At 43.6% G+C, this 17871-nt stretch overlaps 1 protein-coding gene across 1 annotated transcript in view; it reads left to right on the top strand.

Moving 5' to 3' along the window:
• Positions 1-240: 240 nt before the first annotated feature.
• Positions 241-17871, top strand: part of LOC311150493 (anoctamin-8-like) — a gene marked incomplete at both ends in the record, with an annotated part of 46233 nt that continues 28602 nt past the window's right edge. Inside the window, 5 exons of the mRNA XM_084187989.1 lie at positions 241-249; positions 2993-3827; positions 4541-4619; positions 7989-8098; positions 17650-17760. Coding sequence (XP_084044115.1) covers positions 241-249; positions 2993-3827; positions 4541-4619; positions 7989-8098; positions 17650-17760 — 1144 coding nt within the window. The remainder of the gene's footprint in view (positions 250-2992; positions 3828-4540; positions 4620-7988; positions 8099-17649; positions 17761-17871) is intronic.

A 17871-nucleotide genomic window follows, 5' to 3' on the forward strand; every position in this document is an offset into this window, starting at 1 on the left:
GCTTACGCCAAATCCTGACTCTGCCATCAGCATGACGAAACAGAAACCGGGATTCGTTGCTGATAGGATTGGAACCTGGTGTACAAAAAGGTCAAAGGGTACATATAAGGTACCTTCACAGGTACACATAGGAACTTGCATGGTACTGGTCGGTACCTTTTAGGGTACATGTGCAGATAATCTAGTATAATGGTACATTTTTCTACCCAATATCTTCAATATAATGCTGCATTCGTAACCATGTGGGAGGTGGGAATTTACCAGTTGTGAAGTCGTAAATACCAGTTGGCAGCATTCATGTGCTTTAAACTCATTAAGAAACACCAATTGGCTAATGGTCAACAAGCTGTGTCAACCATAAACTAAAAGTTTATATAAACTATTATGCTTGTCAACAAATTATAGAGTTCAAAAACCATTTTAATAGATTGCATTTTATAAATAATGTTTTGTTGTTACATTTAACTTCCGAAAATGCTGTTATCGAGTTCAGAGGTCAGTTTGTGGGAGAAGTAGGAGCTCAGGGATGATGGTGCTTTCAAGACAACTGGGAACTCTGAAAAAAACTAGGTCAAATCTTAACGTCAGTGATCTTCAGGTCAGAAAGTTGGAGCTCTAGAAAGATGCCTGAGTTCCCCCCTAGGAATTCCGAGTTGGATGACTGTTCAAAACACATTTTCCCAGTTGGAGTTAGTTTTTTCCTGAGTTCCCAGTTGTCTTGAACGCACTGAAGTCAGAGATTTCCGAGTTCCGAGTTATTTTGAATGCGGCATGATAGAAGCATTTCCCAGTAGTAACTACCAGTTGGCAGGCCGTTCAATTGGATTTGGTTACGAACGCAGGATCAGGTACAATCATCACTGCACATTGAAATGTAGGTGGGGGCAATGTGCTGGCAGGGGCTCATTAGCATATTAGGGGGCATGGGGCGGTGCACAATTGGCCCAGCGTCATCCAGGGAAGGGTAAGGGAGGGAATGGCCGGCAGGGATGTAGCTCAGTTGGTAGAGCATGGTGTTTGCAACGCCAGGGTTGTGGGTTCTATTCCCACGGGGGCCAGTATGAAATAAAATAATGTGTGCACTCACTAAACTGTAAGTCGCTCTGGATAAGAGCTTCTGCTAAATGACAAAAAATGTAATGAAGGTTGAGCACCTCTTTTGACACGGTCAGTGCTGCAATATTTGTAAGAACATGTGAAAATCAAGCGCTGCGCTGTTAAGAGGTTGTTACACCTGACAGGTGTGGCATATCAACAAGCAGATTAAACAGAATGATCGTTCCACGGGTGTCACACAACACAATGCCACAGATGTCTCAAGTTTTGAGGGAGCGTGCAATTGGCATGTTGACTGCAGGACTGTCCACCAGAGCTGTTTCCAGAGAATTGAATGTTCATTTCTCTACCATAAGCTGACTCCAATGCCGTTTTAGAGAATTTGGCAATACGTCCAACCGGCCTCACAACCACAGACCACGTGTAACCACACCAGCCCAGTACCTCCACATCTGGGACCAGCCAACCAGACAGCTGATGAAACTGTGGAGTATTTCTGTCTGTAATAAAGCCCTTTTGTGGAGGAAAAACTCATTCTGATTGGCTGGGCCTGGCTCCCCAGGCCCACCCATGGCTGCGCCCCTGCCCAGTCATGTGAACTCCATAGATTAGGGCCTAATGAATTTATTTCAATTGACTGATTTCCTTATATGAACTGTAACTCAGTAAAATTGTTGAAATTGTTGCATGTTGCGTTTATATTTTTGTTCAGTATATTGACTTTATTTTTACTGCAACTTTAGGCAAAGTGTAGAAATGTATTCTTGGCAATAAATATATAGCCAATCTCTATTAAGTCCATAGGCCTGGTGGCTTAGCAGGAATTTCATTTAGCTAGTACCCAAGAGGTTGTGAGTTCAAGTCCCAAGTAAGCAACATACTATCATTTACATTAACACCTTAAGTTAGCTGTAAAAACACAGTAACTAGCTATAGATTTACTGTTTTTTCACCGGAACTAGACAGAAACCTCCGTTCTGACACAACGTTCTGAGAACGTCCTTGGAACAGTTCTGAGAACGTCCTTGGAACAGAGCGGGAACTAGACAAAACCTGCAGGGGACCATGACTGTTTAAATGTAATTAATGTAAATTACACCTTTTAAAGTAAAGTATTTTAAATTACATTTGACACCTCGGCTTTCACGTGCTCAAATGTTGTCACATGTAATTTCATGGTATCACATGTTGATAATAGGCAGAATCTACCGCACACCCAAAGCTGATTTGTGAAGGTGCTGGAGGCAAAAGGCAAAACTGGAGAAACAGGAAAAAGTCTCTGCACACTTCCAGTCAGATGCAAATGTATTTTAATTATAGCTGAGCTTTCAGTCAGTCGACCTTCATCAGAGCATATCACCACAAACAATGGTGTGGACCGATAAGTCCACACAGTGAGCCAGAGGTAATTGCGGACACCTGTAGTCATCTAAAGTACCCAAAAGGGCCACTAGATGTCATAATATGAGATAGAAATACAGGATAGGACAAAACATGTTATAGATGTATTTCTGCTAGAACAAAACACATGAACACAGGGAATGTGGTGTTAGTATAAGGAACCAATACTCTCAAAGAGAGAGCAATAAAGGCGAAAAATGTCAAAAGAAAATAAAGTAAAAGGAAAACATATACAACACTATATCCATATGTAGAACCAGGAGAAATCTAGAAAACAACTAGATAAAGGTAAAGGTAACCTGTCGGGCACTAGGGCCATCATGAATACAGGACACCCATACCAGGGAGGGTGTGTGAAACTAAGATGCTGACAATAGGAATTACAACATGACCCTCATATTAAATCCTCATTTTATCCTAACGGCTGTAGGGTGCTTAAAGTATGAATCCAGAAAAGTTCTTTCTGGCAGAGTTTGCGGTCATTGTCTCCTCCTCTTGGTGACACTTCCACCTTCTCAGTGCCCTGGAATTGTAGAGAAGACACACTGTGGGAGCACTGGACAAAGTGACAAGCAACAGACACACTGTGGGAGCACTGGACAAAGTGACAAGCAACAGACACACTGTGGGAGTGCTGGACAAAGTGACAAGCAACAGACACACTGTGGGAGCGCTGGACAAAGTGACAAGCAACAGGCACACTGTGGGAGCACTGGACAAAGTGACAAGCAACAGACACACTGTGGGAGCACTGGACAAAGGGACAAGCAACAGACACACTGTGGGAGCACTGGTCAAAGTGACAAGCAACAGACACACTGTGAGAGCACTGGACAAAGTGACAAGCAACAGACACACTGTGAGAGCACTGGACAAAGTGACAAGCAACAGATACACTGTGGGAGCACTGGATAAAGTGACAAGCAACAGACACACTGTGGGAGCACTGGACAAAGTGACAAGCAACAGACACACTGTGGGAGCACTAGACAAAGGGACAAGCAACAGACACACTGTGGGAGCACTGGACAAAGTGACAAGCAACATACACACTGTGGGAGCACTGGACAAAGTGACAGGCAACAGACACTGTGGGAGCACTGGACAAAGTGACAAGCAACAGACACACTGTGGGAGCACTGGACAAAGTGACAAGCAACAGACACACTGTGGGAGCACTGGACAAAGTGACAAGGACAAAGTGACAGGCAACAGACATTGTGGGAGCACTGGACAAAGTGACAAGCAACAGACACACTGTGGGAGCACTGGACAAAGTGACAAGCAACAGACACACTGTGGGAGCACTGGACAAAGTGACAAGCAACAGACACACTGTGGGAGCACTGGACAAAGTGACAAGCAACAGGGTAATTTTCATCCTTGCGCCTTATATTCGCTCATTCTCTGTTTCAAGCTTCTGGATGTCTTGCCCACGTACATATTGTCACAAACAGGATGTAAATAAAAAAAAATTGTGTTGCATGTGATCATGCCTTTAACACTGTATCCAGACCTAGGGTGTTTTTTGGTTTTGTTGCACTGAGCACAATTGCCACAGGGGTAGTTTCCATCTCTCAGTGGAGTAAGGACGGTTTGTTTAGAACCCGTGTTGAGGCTGGCTCAGACTAGTCTACTGCGAAGATTGGGGCCCCGTTTGTAGACGATTAAGGGGGGGGGGGGGGGGGTCCTTGAATTCCTGGCTGAGCTCCGGGTCTGAGGTGAGCATATGCCAGTGCTTCATCACTATGTTTTAATCATAAAGGCTTTGGGGGTGAATGTAGTAATGCAAGTAATAAACTCCTTAGAAGTGAAAAATAAAATAAAATTGGAGTACATCCTGGCGAGGTTTTTAGAGAGCGGTATACCTTTTCCACACACTAGGTGGAGTAACCCCTGTCCAGTTTCATGTTGACAGCTTTATCAATAAAGTCCTTAGTCGAATGACACATACGTCTGAGCCTATAGAACTGGCTCTTGGGTAACCCTCTTTTAAGGGCACTAAGATGAGCGCTACTTGCTAGGAGAAAAGTGTTTCTGTCAGTCTCTTTCTGATATAGAGTGGTGATAAGTTCCCCATTAGCAACCTCTATCCACATGTCCAAGAAATGGACCCGCTTGTGGTCATATTCAATAGAGAACCATTTGAGGATCATGGAGAAGTAAGGGTTCCTGGTCTCATCACAGATAAACTTTTGCTCAAAATAGCCCACATATAAATTAGCATAACTAGGGGCAAAGGTGGAGCCCATAGCAACTCCACTAACTTGAAGGTAAAAGTGTTTTTCAAAGGCAAAGTAGTTGAGCTTGAGAACTAGAGAAGCCAGTTCACAGATAAATTCACTAGGCGGTGACATTTCTCCGTCACGTTCCTTTAGGTAATATCCCAGTGCATCTAGGCCTTTTTCATGAGAGATATTAGTGTAGAGGCTCTCTAGATGTACCCAATATGATTTTGTCCGGGAGATTAGACAGTTCTGATATTTTGTTTATCACATCTGTAGAATCTTTGACGAATGCTCTGAGTTTTTGCACAATAGGCTTAATGAGAGTTAATACTGGCAACGATGGGTCTGCCCTTAGATTTGTATAGGCTCTTATGGATCTTAGGTAGCGTATAGAAAACAGGTATGACAGGGAATTTGCAATGAAGGTAGTCAAATTCATGCTTAGAGATCCAGTTCTGATCAAGAGCAAATGTCAGATAGTTGGTTACCTTTGTCTAGAAGTCAGAAGTAGGGTCAGTTCTGAGTTTCCTATAGAAATGTTCATCATCAAGCTGGCGATAGGTCTCTCTGCCTTATAGTCTGATAGACTATAGCTCCTCCCTTATCAGCAGGTTTAATGAAAATCTGAGTATCTTTAGCAAGTTCCTGAATGGCTAGTCTTTCATCTCGGCTCACATTCTTTGGAGAATAAATTGGTTTGGACGGACAAAAGTTTCAAACATCCTGTTCCACAATTCTACAGGTGTGAATGGAAGGATTCGATACTTGAGGCATAAATATACTATTGGGTTTGAACACAGGCATATTGGGGTTTTGTGTATCATTGGAGTCATTAGACTTGCCAAACATATGCCTAACTTAGATTGTCAAAAAAAAAAAAAAAAAGATCAGTCTTTATCTAAAAGAGTCAGTTTCATATGTGGGGACAAAAGAGAGGCCTTTACTTAAGGGATGGTATAACATGTTGCATCCCCATGTTGTAAATTCTTTTCACAAGATCATGTTTTCACATGTGCTCACATGTTGTCACATGTAGTTTCATGTTCTCTCATGTTGACATTATGCATCCCCATGTTGTCACATTTATTTCACATTAATTTCACATGAGATCATGTTCTCATGTAACATGTAGTTTTATGTTGCTTCACATGATGTCACATGTTGCTTCACATTAAATCACGTGATCACATTAAATGTATGTTTTTTTTCTCTAAGGGAGCCATTGAAGTGTCACATGATAGGCATAGAGAGAACATGACTTCATCTCATACATGAAGGGTGATGTCTACAGTGCATTCGGAAAGTATTCAGACCCCTTTACTTTTTCCACATTTTGTTACATTACAGCCTTGTTCTAAAATTAAAGAAATATTTGTTTTCACTCATCAATATACACACAATACCCCATAATGACACAGCGACAACAGGTTTTTAGACATTTTTGCAAATGTATTAAAAATAAAACAACAGAAATACCTTATTTACATAAGTATTCAGACCCTTTGCTATGAGACTCGAAATTGAGCTCAGGTGCATCCTGTTTCCATTGATCATCCTTGAGATGTTTCTACAACTTGATTGGAGTCCACCTGTGGTAAATTCAATTGATTGGACATTATTTGGAAAGGCACACAACTGTCTATATAAGGTCCCACAGTTGACAGTGCATGTCAGAGCAAAAACCAAGCCATGAGGTTGAAGGAATTGTCCGTAGAGCTCCGAGACAGGATTGTGTCGAGGCACAGATCTGGGAAAGGGTGGCAAAAAATGTCTGCAGCATTGAAGGTCCCCAAGAACACAGTGGCCTCCATCATTCTTAAATGGAAGAAGTTTGGAACCACCAAAACTCTTCCTAGAGCTGGCCTCACCGGTCAAACTGAGCAATCGGGGGAGAAGGGCCTTGGTCAGGGAGGTGACCAAGAACCCAATGGTCATTTTGAGATGGCTCCAGAGTTCCTCTGTGGAGATGGGAGAATCTTCCAGAAGGACAACCATCTCTGCAGCACTCCACCAATCAGGCCTTTATGGTAGAGTGGCCAGACGGAAGCCACTCCCTCAGTAAAAGGCACATGACAGCCCGCTTGGAGTTTGCCAAAAGGCACCTAAAGACTCCCAGACCATGAGAAACAAGATTATCTGGTCTGATGAAACCAAGATTGAATACTTTGGCCTGAATGCCAAGCGTCACGTCTGGAGGAAACCTGGCACCATCCCTACGGTGAAGCATAGTGGTGGCAGCATCATGCTGTGGGTATATTTTTCAGCGGCAGGGACTGGGAGATTAGTCAGGATAGAGGGAAAGATGAACGGACTAAAGTACAGAGAGATCAGTGATAAAAACATGCTTCGGAGCGCTCAGGACCTCAGACTGGGGCGAAGGTTGACCTTCCAACAGGACAATGACCCTAAGCACACAGCCAAGACAACACATGAGTGGCTTCGGGACAAGTCTCTGAATGTCCTTAAGAGGCCCAGCCAGAGCCCGTACTTGAACCCGATCGAACATCTCTGGAGAGATCTGAAAATAGCTGTGCAGCGACACTCCCCATTCAACCTGACAGCGCTTGAGAGGATCTGCAGAGAAGAATGGGATAAACTCCCCAAATAAAGGTGTGCCAAGCTTGTAGCGTCATACCCAAGAAGACTAGAGGCTGTAATCGTTGTCAAAGGTGCTTCAACAAAGTACTGAGTAAAGGGTCTGAATACTTATGTAAATGTGATATTTCCGGGGGTTTTCTTTATTCATTTGCAAAAATTTCTAAAAACCTCTTTTTGCTTTGTCATTATGGGGTATTGTGTGTAGATTGATGAGGGGAAAAACTATTTAATCCAGTTTAGAATAAGGCTGTAACATAACAAAATGTGAAAAAAGTCAAGGGGTCTGAATACTTTCCGAATGCACACATATTCCTGGAAGCACTGTGGAGTTCTATCTGTGTTGTAGCCTACATTCAGGAATATTTTGTCTGAATAGCCTACATGATGGATGGAGTTGCAATAGAAGATGCCCTTTTATAGCCCTTTTATGGCACAACCTCACATAATGTTTTACCCCACTCCGATGGACGGTAGCAGATATTGATGTTTGTTACCACTGCATCATTGACGACAGATATAGCAAAGCAATAGAGATCCACCTTTGCTGTAGCTCTACCATCAGTCGTCTTCATTCCTATATATCATCTTCCATAGTTGCAGTGCTGTCTTTCCAGCACAGGACCTGCACTTGACTGTGAATTCATGCACCATACTCATGACGAGAGCGTGCGGCACATAATATCGCCGGGTCTGTAAACACAACAGCACCGCAGACGGCGACAGTGCAGGGGAGAGGACGGAGAAACCAGTGCCCACCGAAGAGCACAAGATAACTAAGCAAGAACAAACATCTTCAATGTCGTCAGGTGTACTGGGTAAGTGTCTTGAGGAACACAGCATTTGTCGTCGTGACAGGGTGCGTAAAGTCGAGATAGATGGTTACAGAGAGGATAATTATAAAGTATGCTATTTGTGGTGGTAGGCTATGATGCAGTATTCTCACACATTCACGCAAAATGCCATTGACCCCAGCCTTCGAGGTTAATCCCATAGTTTAGCCTTCACCTTTCATGCCACATTTGTGTAGTTTTTTTGTTTTCGCGTCCTATAACATTGTGCGCATTCCGATGAGAAAGAGAATGGCCGAATGGCTGCTGGGCTGGCTTTTGTGGTCCCACAGGTGTAGCCTAGTCCAAGGCAATGCAACTGCATTTTCATTCATTATATTGTTTTAATGTAGACTTTGTATTTTGATAAATATTGGATGTACATGATTTATTTCAGTGGTCTAGCTGTCAAATAAGTAAAGTAACTGTCCAGTAAAAATCTCACTTTTAAAAGTTAATATTCTGTTAACCCATACCCAAATAATGTTGTAGACTCATCCTATACTCCTATTTGTGGCCAAAGCATAAATGTGAGAAGAAAAAAAAAAACACTTCAAAAGCCCAAACTCAAACTTGTATCTCAAACAAAATGCTTGCTATTTCCTCACAGAGGATGAGGTCATCCTCCTAAGGAGGATAAGCTGGCCAATCAGCGCTCTACTTGCATGAATATTTTGAATGACCGGGATACGCCCACACCATTCTAACACAGAAAAACTGCTTTTTAAGATACTTAATTAAAAAAAAAATTGGAATGGAAAACTATTTCACTCATAGAAATCTGTAAACACTGGACAGTTACTTTAAACAGAACTGTAAGATTAAAAACAAAATATTTAATGTTGGATTTTAGTAGCCTACAGTGATTATTTTATTACAACTTACAAACTGCATTGTGCATAACATTAAGCAACCACACACATTTCTTCCAAGTCCACATTTTTGTAGGCCTATACTTAACGCTGCAATATCCAGGACCGAGTTTGGGAAACACTGCTCTACACTATACTTGCTTGTAGGCAAACTATTCGAATTCCTGTTTGCTCAAATTAATAACACATATGGAATCATGTAGTAACCAATAAAGTGTTAAAGAAATCAAAATATATTTTATATTTGAGATTCTTCAAATAGCCTCCCTTTGCCTTGATGACAGCTTTGCACACTCTTGGCATTCTCTCAACCAGCTTCACCTGGAATGCTTTTCCAACAGTCCTGAAGGAGTTCCCACATATGCTGAGCACTTGTTGGCTGCTTTTCCTTCACTCTGCAGTCCAACTCATCCCAAACCATCTCAATTTGGTTGAGGTTGGGGGATTGTGGAGGCCAGGTCATCTAAAATAGCCCTTACACAGCCTGGAGGTGTGTTGGGTCATTGTCCTGTTGAAAAACAAATGATAGTCCCACTAAGCCCAAACCAGATGGGATGGCGTATCGCTGTAGAATGCTGTGGTAGCCATGCTGGTTAAGTGTGCCTTGAATTCTAAATAAATCACAGACAGTGTCACCAGCAAAGTATTTAGTGTTGTTTACACTCTTCCAAATTGTCAGAAAAATAATATTTATAATTATAACACTCCTTTTTCTTTATCTCCTTCTTATTGTTATTACTATTATTATTATTATTATTATTATGATAATAATTATAGTAATAAGTAATGTCGTTATCATTAGTAGGCTTAGTATAGCAGCCTTTTATAACCACCATCGAGCTGTAGGCCAAAGAGTGCATCCTGTTTAGTCTTAATACCCTAACTTACTTAGGCCTATATTTCAATACTTATATATGCTACTGTATCAATCAATCATTAATTAGTTCATGTCATCACACAGCATATGAGTCATTCATGATTTGAAATACAATCAAGCATTTTTGTTGTCACGGTTTCGGCCGAGGCTGCTCCTTCTCCTTGTTCGGGCAGGCTTCGGCGGTCGTCGTCTCCGGAGTACTAGCTGCCACCGTTCTATGTTTCGATGTTTGATTGGTTTTGTCTGTTTTGTTACACCTGTTCCTTGTTAGTGTTCATTATGCGTCCTATATAGTTCTCTTGAGCTTTGTCTTGTGTTGTGTGTAATTGTTCGTTGTCACGTTGTGTGTTAGTTCGTTTATGTTCTCTCTTTATTTTGTTTAGAGAGAGTTCCGCACTTTGTGCGCTTTTGTTTTTGCACTTTACCGAGTTGCATAAAGTTCGCTTGCCTGCCTGGTTGCCTGTTGCCGTGTTTGGCTTGTTCTTTTGTCTTCACTAAAGACGTCAGTACGAAGCCTCTGTGTGTCCTGTGCATGATTCCACACCACATCTACACTCAACCCTGACATTTGTTTTAAAATAAAATAAAGAGACCCTTGAATAATTAGCATAAAAAGTAAATAAACCGTTCCATTTCGGAAATTGCATTCACATATGAATGCAACTGTTTTTAGTCTTTGCTGTAATAAAGGCTTTACAAAAAAATAAAAATAAAAACATTACAACAGACTCTCTGGTACACTTATCATTTATTTAGTGTTGTTTACATTGTTCCAAACGGTCAGAAAAATTAAATTGTAATCTAACAGCACCTGTTTGGCACACATAATATGCACACAGCGCTTGCTCCTTACCTTCTTTTTCTTGATCGCCAGTATTTTCCACAACTAGTCAAATTTATTCCACACATCCGACTTCCCCTTTACCTCCTCAGCAACCAGTAAACATTCCCCCGTTTCGAGTTTATTTACATTTTACATTTTCATTACATTTTCGTCATTTAGCAGACGCTCTTATCCAGAGCGACTTACAAATTGGTGCATTCACCTTATGATAGCCAGTGGGACAACCACTTTACAAAATGTTTTTTTCTTTTTTTAATTTTTTTTTTCTTTGGGGTGGGGTAAGGGGGGATAGAAGGATTACTTTATCTTATCCCAGGTATTCCTTAAAGAGGTGGGGTTTCAAGTGTCTCCGGAAGGTGGTGAGTGACTCCGCTGTCCTGGCGTCGTGAGGGAGCTTGTTCCACCATTGGGGTGCCAGAGCAGCGAACAGTTTTGACTGGGCTGAGCAGGAACTGTGCTTCCGCAGAGGTAGGGGGCCAGCAGGCCAGAGGTGGATGAACGCAATGCCCTCGTTTGGGTGTAGGGACTGATCAGAGCCTGAAGGTACGGAGGTGCCGTTCCCCTCACAGCTCCGTAGGCAAGCACCATGGTCTTGTAGCAGATGCGAGCTTCAACTGGAAGCCAGTGGAGTGGGCGGAGGAGCGGGGTGACGTGAGAGAACTTGGGAAGGTTGAACACAAGACGGGCTGCGGCGTTCTGGATGAGTTGTAGGGGTTTAATGGCACAGGCAGGGAGCCCAGCCAACAGCGAGTTGCAGTAATCCAGACGGGAGATGACAAGTGCCTGGATTAGGACCTGTGCCGCTTCCTGTGTAAGGCAGGGTCGTACTCTGCGAATGTTGTAGAGCATGAACCTACAGGATCGGGTCACCGCCTTGATGTTAGCGGAGAACGACAGGGTGTTGTCCAGGGTCACGCCAAGGCTCTTTGCACTCTGGGAGGAGGACACAACGGAGTTGTCAACCGTGATGGCGAGATCATGGAACGGGCAGTCCTTCCCCGGGAGGAAGAGCAGCTCCGTCTTGCCGAGGTTCAGCTTGAGGTGGTGATCCGTCATCCACACTGATATGTCTGCCAGACATGCAGAGATGCGATTCGCCACCTGGTTATCAAAAGGGGGAAAGGAGAAGATGAATTGTGTGTCGTCTGCGTAGCAATGATAGGAGAGGCCATGTGAGGATATGACAATATGACAGAGCCAAGTGACTTGGTGTATAGCGTGAATAGGAGAGTGCCTAGAACTGAGCCCTGGGGGACACCAGTGGTGAGAGCACGTGGTGCGGAGACAGATTCTCGCCACGCCACCTGGTAGGAGCGACCTGTCAGGTAGGACGCAATCCAAGAGTGATCCGCGCCGGAGATGCCCAACTCGGGGAGGGTGGAGAGGAGGATCTGATGGTTCACAGTATCAAAGGTAGCAGATAGGTCTAGAAGGACGAGAGCAGAGGAGAGAGAGGTAGCTTTAGCAGTGCGGAGAGCCTCCGTGACACAGAGAAGAGCAGTCTCAGTTGAATGACCAGTCTTGAAACCTGACTGGTTTGGATCAAGAAGGTCATTCTGAGGGAGATAGCAAGAGAGTTGGCTAAAGACAGCACGCTCAAGAGTTTTGGAGAGAAAAGAAAGAAGGGATACTGGTCTGTAGTTTTTTGAGAAGGGGTGCAACTCTCGCTCTCTTGAAGACGGAAGGGACATAGCCAGCGGTCAAGGATGAGTTGATGAGCGAGGTTTGGTAAGGGAGAAGGTCTCCGGAAATGGTCTGGAGAAGAGAGGAGGGGATAGGGTCAAGCGGGCAGGTTATTGGGCGGCCGGCCGTCACAAGTCGCAAGATTTCATCTGGAGAGAGAGGGGAGAAAGAAGTCAAAGCATAGGGTAGGGCAGTGTGAGCAGGACCAGCGGTGTCATTTGACTTAACAAAAGAGGATCGGATGTCGTCAACCTTCTTTTCTAATTTGGTTGACGAAGTCATCCACAGAGAGGGAGGGGGGGGGGGGGGATTCAGCAAGGAGGAGAAGGTGGCAAAGAGCTTCCTAGGGTTAGAGGCAGATGCTTGGAATTTAGAGTGGTAGAAAGTGGCTTTAGCAGCAGAAACAGAGGAAGAAAATGTAGAGAGGAGGGAGTGAAAAGATGCCAGGTCCGCAGGGAGTCTAGTTTTCCTCCATTTCCGCTCGGCTGCCCGGAGCCCAGTTCTGTGAGCTCGCAATGAGTCGTCAAGCCACGGAGCAGGAGGGGAGGACCGAGCAGGCCGGGAGGATAGGGGACATAGAGAGTCAAAGGATTCAGAAAGGGAGGAGAGGAGGTTTGAGGAGGCAGAATCAGGAGATTGGAGGGAGAGGGATTGAGCAGAGGGAAGAGGGAAGAGATGATAGGATGGAAGAGGAGAGAGTAGCAGGAGAGAGAGAGCGAAGGTTGCGACGGCACATTACCATCTGAGTAGGGGCAGAGTAAGTAGTGTTGGAGGAGAGCGAGAGAGAAAAGGATACAAAGTAGTGGTCGGAGACTTGGAGGGGAGTTGCAGTGAGATTAGTAGAAGAACAGCATCTAGTAAAGATGAGGTCAAGTGTATTGCCTGCCTTGTAAGTAGGGGGGGACGGTGAGAGGGTGAGGTCAAAAGAGGAGAGAAGTGGAAAGAAGGAGGCAGAGAGAAATGAGTCAAAGGTAGACGTAGGGAGGTTAAAGTCACCCAGAACTGTGAGGGGTGAGCCATCCTCAGGAAAGGAACTTATCAAGGCGTCAAGCTCATTGATGAACTCTCCAAGGGAACCTGGAGGGCGATAAATGATAAGGATGTTAAGCTTGAATGGGGTAGTGACTGTGACAGCATGGAATTCAAATGAGGAGATAGACAGATGGGTCAGGGGAGAAAGAGAGAATGTCCACTTGGGAGAGATGAGGATTCCTGTGCCACCACTCCGCTGACCAGATGCTCTCGGGGTATGCGAGAACACATGGTCAGATGAGGAGAGAGCAGTAGGAGTAGCAGTGTTTTCTGTGGTAATCCATGTTTCCGTCAGCGCCAAGAAGTCGAGGGACTGGAGGGTAGCATAGGCTGAGATGAACTCTGCCTTGTTGGCCGCAGAACGGCAGTTCCAGAGGCTGCCGGAGACCTGGAACTCCATGTGGGTCGTGCGTGCAGGGACCACCAGGTTAGAGTGGCAGCAGCCATGCGGTGTAATGCGTTTGTATAGCCTGTGCGGAGAGGAGAGAACAGGGATAGACAGACACATAGTTGACAGGCTACAGAAAAGGCTACACTAATGCAAAGGAGATCGGAATGAAATTAACTAAACATCTGGGGAAGGGAGGCCTCCCCCACTAACCTTTCACTCACTGAAACACTCAAATACAACTCTTCCAACTTCCACTTTAGAAATTATAATTGTTGTAATCTACAGTGGTTCAATGTTTCCAGGAATAGACTCTAACTTAGTTTATTCTGCTAGCTAACTTGGTACAGTATTCTTCTGTGAAAACCACGCAGGGCACCGTATCCTATGACGCCATAGCTAACTATCATCCAATAACACACGGTTTAGCACCAATACTTGGTTACAACAAACTACCAACGGATCATTCGTATTCGTGTCCGTGTCTATTTCCTTTCATAACGCAGAAGTAATTAAACGTTGGCTAGCTAGCACAAAGTCAGTCATGCTAGCTACACAAGTTGACATCTCGAATGTTCAGAAAGTGAAGCTTACGTTGCAAAATTCTCAATACTCGGTTACAACAGGCTACCAATAGTGTGTTAACATGCTAAACAGATCATTCGTGTCCGTGTATAACGTTGTGTAAGGTTTTGGGTTAGTTTTGACAGTTTGAGTGAGTACGTTGTCAACTTATTCAGCCAGTTAGTTAGCTAGCTAGAATAGTTAGCATATTAGCTAGCCATTGCTCTCAGTCAGTGAACCAACCCCTCCCCCCACGGTATTAAACACAGAGAGCCAAGCTAACGTTAAGTCACCCATGTCTTGAATTCCTTTTGAAAGACTCTGGTTACCAGTATGTACAGATGAAAAATAAATATAGGTTATAACTTACCCTTAGTAGCTACTGATAGCTAGTTAAGTGTAGAGCTAGCTACTGAATTGATTTAGCCAGTTTGCGTCTGTCCCAACCGAGAGAAAGCGTCTCCAAATATTACAGCTAGGTTGTTCCAGCTGTTGTTGAGTTAGCTATCCAGGTAGCAACAAGCTCGCTACATTTGAGTACAGTAGCTGCTAACTACCTAGCGTTAACGTTTCAGATAATGAGGTTAGAAAAACAGCTGAATGGTAGGTAGCTAGCTAGCATAATTACAGGTAGTCTTAAGCATGAAATAACATTGGAAACAACTATCCACAGTTGCCAATAGTTACCAGTAGCTTCCCGCTAGCTAGCTAGCTATATTGGTCCAGGTAGTGTGTTAGGTAGCCTCGTGCTTCACCGGGATCAGCCGAATACAATACAATAACTACCTACGATTCCAAACTACAATTCCTAACTACAATACCTATCTACAATCTAAATGCATGGTTTAAGCTTTACTTTACTTTACTTTACTCGACACCATATAAAGAAGAAGCCAAGCTTACCTCCCACTTATAGAAACATAACCTCACCCCATCGCGTCCGTCCAGTTTATTTGTCACCTCCTCTGCATCCATTTAGCTGTCACATATGTTCGGAGTTTGTTATAACCAATTTATTGATGTGATTATTATATGCTATAGGTCAGGCCCTATTGGTCACGTCCATACGATGCATACATGTGTCACGTAAAGAGAGTAAGGGTTGAGGGAATAGGGAATGTTTTTCCTAAACAAATGAGGGATTTCAGTAACATAACTTTTCAGTCAGAAATTGCTTTAATTATGTTGCAGCTCCAGCAACATGGACAGCGCGATAAACACTGTTGAAGTTCTGTAGTGGTTTCTGCAGCATAGAGGATAGAGAGACATCGGGTGCACACTCGCTCAGACTCCCTCATTTGTGTCTTAATTATTGAATCAAACAGTGTGCTTAAAGCTTAAAGCATCAGACAAGCTCAGTGCATATAGTTGATTTGATTAAAACACATAGGATGGGTCTATATACAGAAAAATACACTTTTTAAAATTTCGACCAATCGATTGGAACAGACGACTCTTGGTCGACCAATATTGTTTTTGGTCGTGGACAGCCCTAGTAGGTACAATCACAAAGGAACGTTTTCTATATTTGCTGATAGATGTATTTTACGTGCTGCTACTATACTGAACAAAAATATAAACGCAACATGCAACAATTTCAAAGATTTTACTGAGTTACAGGTCATATGAGGAAATCAGTACATTGAAATTAATTAATTAGGCCCTAATCTATGGATTTCACATGACTGGGAATAGAGATATGCGTCTGTTGGTCACAGATACATTTAAAAACAAATGGACCTCACAATGGGCCTCAGCATCTAGACGCTGTATTTTTGTGCATTGAAATTGCTATCGATAAAATGCATTTGTGTTCATTGTCTGTCGCTTATGCCTGCCCATACCATAACCCCACCGCCACCATGGGGCACTCTGTTTACAATGTTGACATCAGCAAACCGCTCACCCACACGACGCCATACACATGGTCTACAGTTGTGAGTCCGGTTGGATGTACTGCCAAATTCTCTAAAATGACGTTTGAGGCGACTTATGGTAGAGAAATGAACATTCAATTCTCTGGCAACAGCTCTGGTGGTCATTCCTGCAGTCAGCATGCCAATTGCACACTCCCTCAAAATCTGTGGCATTGTGTTGTGTGACAAAACTGCACATTTTAGAGTGGCCTTTTATTGTCCCCAGCACAAGGTGCACCTGTGTAATGATAATGCTGTTTAATCAGCTTCTTGATATGACCCACCTGTCAGGTGGATGGATTATCTTGGCAAAGGATACATCCTCACTAACAGGGATGTAAACAAATGTGTGCACAAAATTTGAGAGAAATAAGCTTTTTGTGCGTATGGGATCTTTTATTTCAGCTCATGAAACATGGGACCAACACTTTACATGTTGCGTTTATATTTCTCTTCAGTGGAGTATAGCTACTAGTCCCTTAGCAGTCCCAGCACTAAAAGTCCCAGGTATGGTGCTGTCATAGGTTTAAACATTGTAACTTGGCAGTGAAGATGTGGCTGTGCAAGAAAGAGTAGAGTAGTTAATGTTGTTCAGAACAAAAGCCATACAGTGGTGCCCTGTTAGAGTGACAAGATACATTTCACTGCACAAACTATACACTGCTCACCCGCTACAACCTAGTGGTGTTTGTGGGTGTCTGTGTGTGAGAGAGAATGGGAGAGAGAGAAGGGGAGAGGGGCGAGGAAGGTTAGAGGACTACTTTCCATGCAAGTAATAGGTGGCTTTACCACTTCAGTGGGTAAATGCACTGAAAAGAGCATTCGAGATTCTCATCGTTATCGTGTCACATGTGGTTTGACCTGGTTAAGTTGGAGCCTGTGGTTTGTACCTCCCATGTAGTGGTTGGTTTTCAAGAGCGGTGTTCAAAAGCTACCCTACAAGTACTGCAGCTTAGTAATGGTTAGCCTTATGTTCTGTTGTGCAAAAAACTACTAGAATTACACAGGCCCAGTGTTGTACAAGAGGAACCTCTTTTAAGCTAATGCCTTTTTATTTATGTCAATGTAGAAAATTGTCATTTCTGATTCTTTCATGATTTGGGATGATCTGTGCCCATTTCAAATTGTCAGAGGAGAGAAAGGAGTAACAAACTGCTTTGGCCTTGTTGATTAGTAGAAAAGTGACAAAGCTGGCGGTGAGGATTTGGCACTTCGGTAGAATCCTCCCTCGCTCCTTCTGTCACCCCTGTCCCCATTACACCGCACTGATGAGAACTGTTCTTACCTCCATCTGTCTCCCCCCTCCCCCTCTCCCCTCTCCCTCTCCCTCTCTCTCTCCTCCCCTCTACCGCTCCCCCTTTAGATACATTGTTTGGGAAACGCCTCTCGCAGGCCAGACGGTACATCATGTCCCATAAATCCTGGCTAAAAATGGTTCCCACCGAAGACTGTGAACTCCTAATGACATTCCCAGGTACACTTAATCACCACATTCACCTTCTATGGTTCATTCCCCTCAATCATGATGGGAAACGTAGAGGGGGAATCTTATTGGCCATTGTGGGCAATGAGCCAATCACTCGGA

This window comes from Coregonus lavaretus, assembly GCF_964263955.1.
Source record: "Coregonus lavaretus genome assembly, chromosome: 23".
NCBI classification, from domain to species: Eukaryota; Metazoa; Chordata; class Actinopteri; order Salmoniformes; family Salmonidae; genus Coregonus; species Coregonus lavaretus.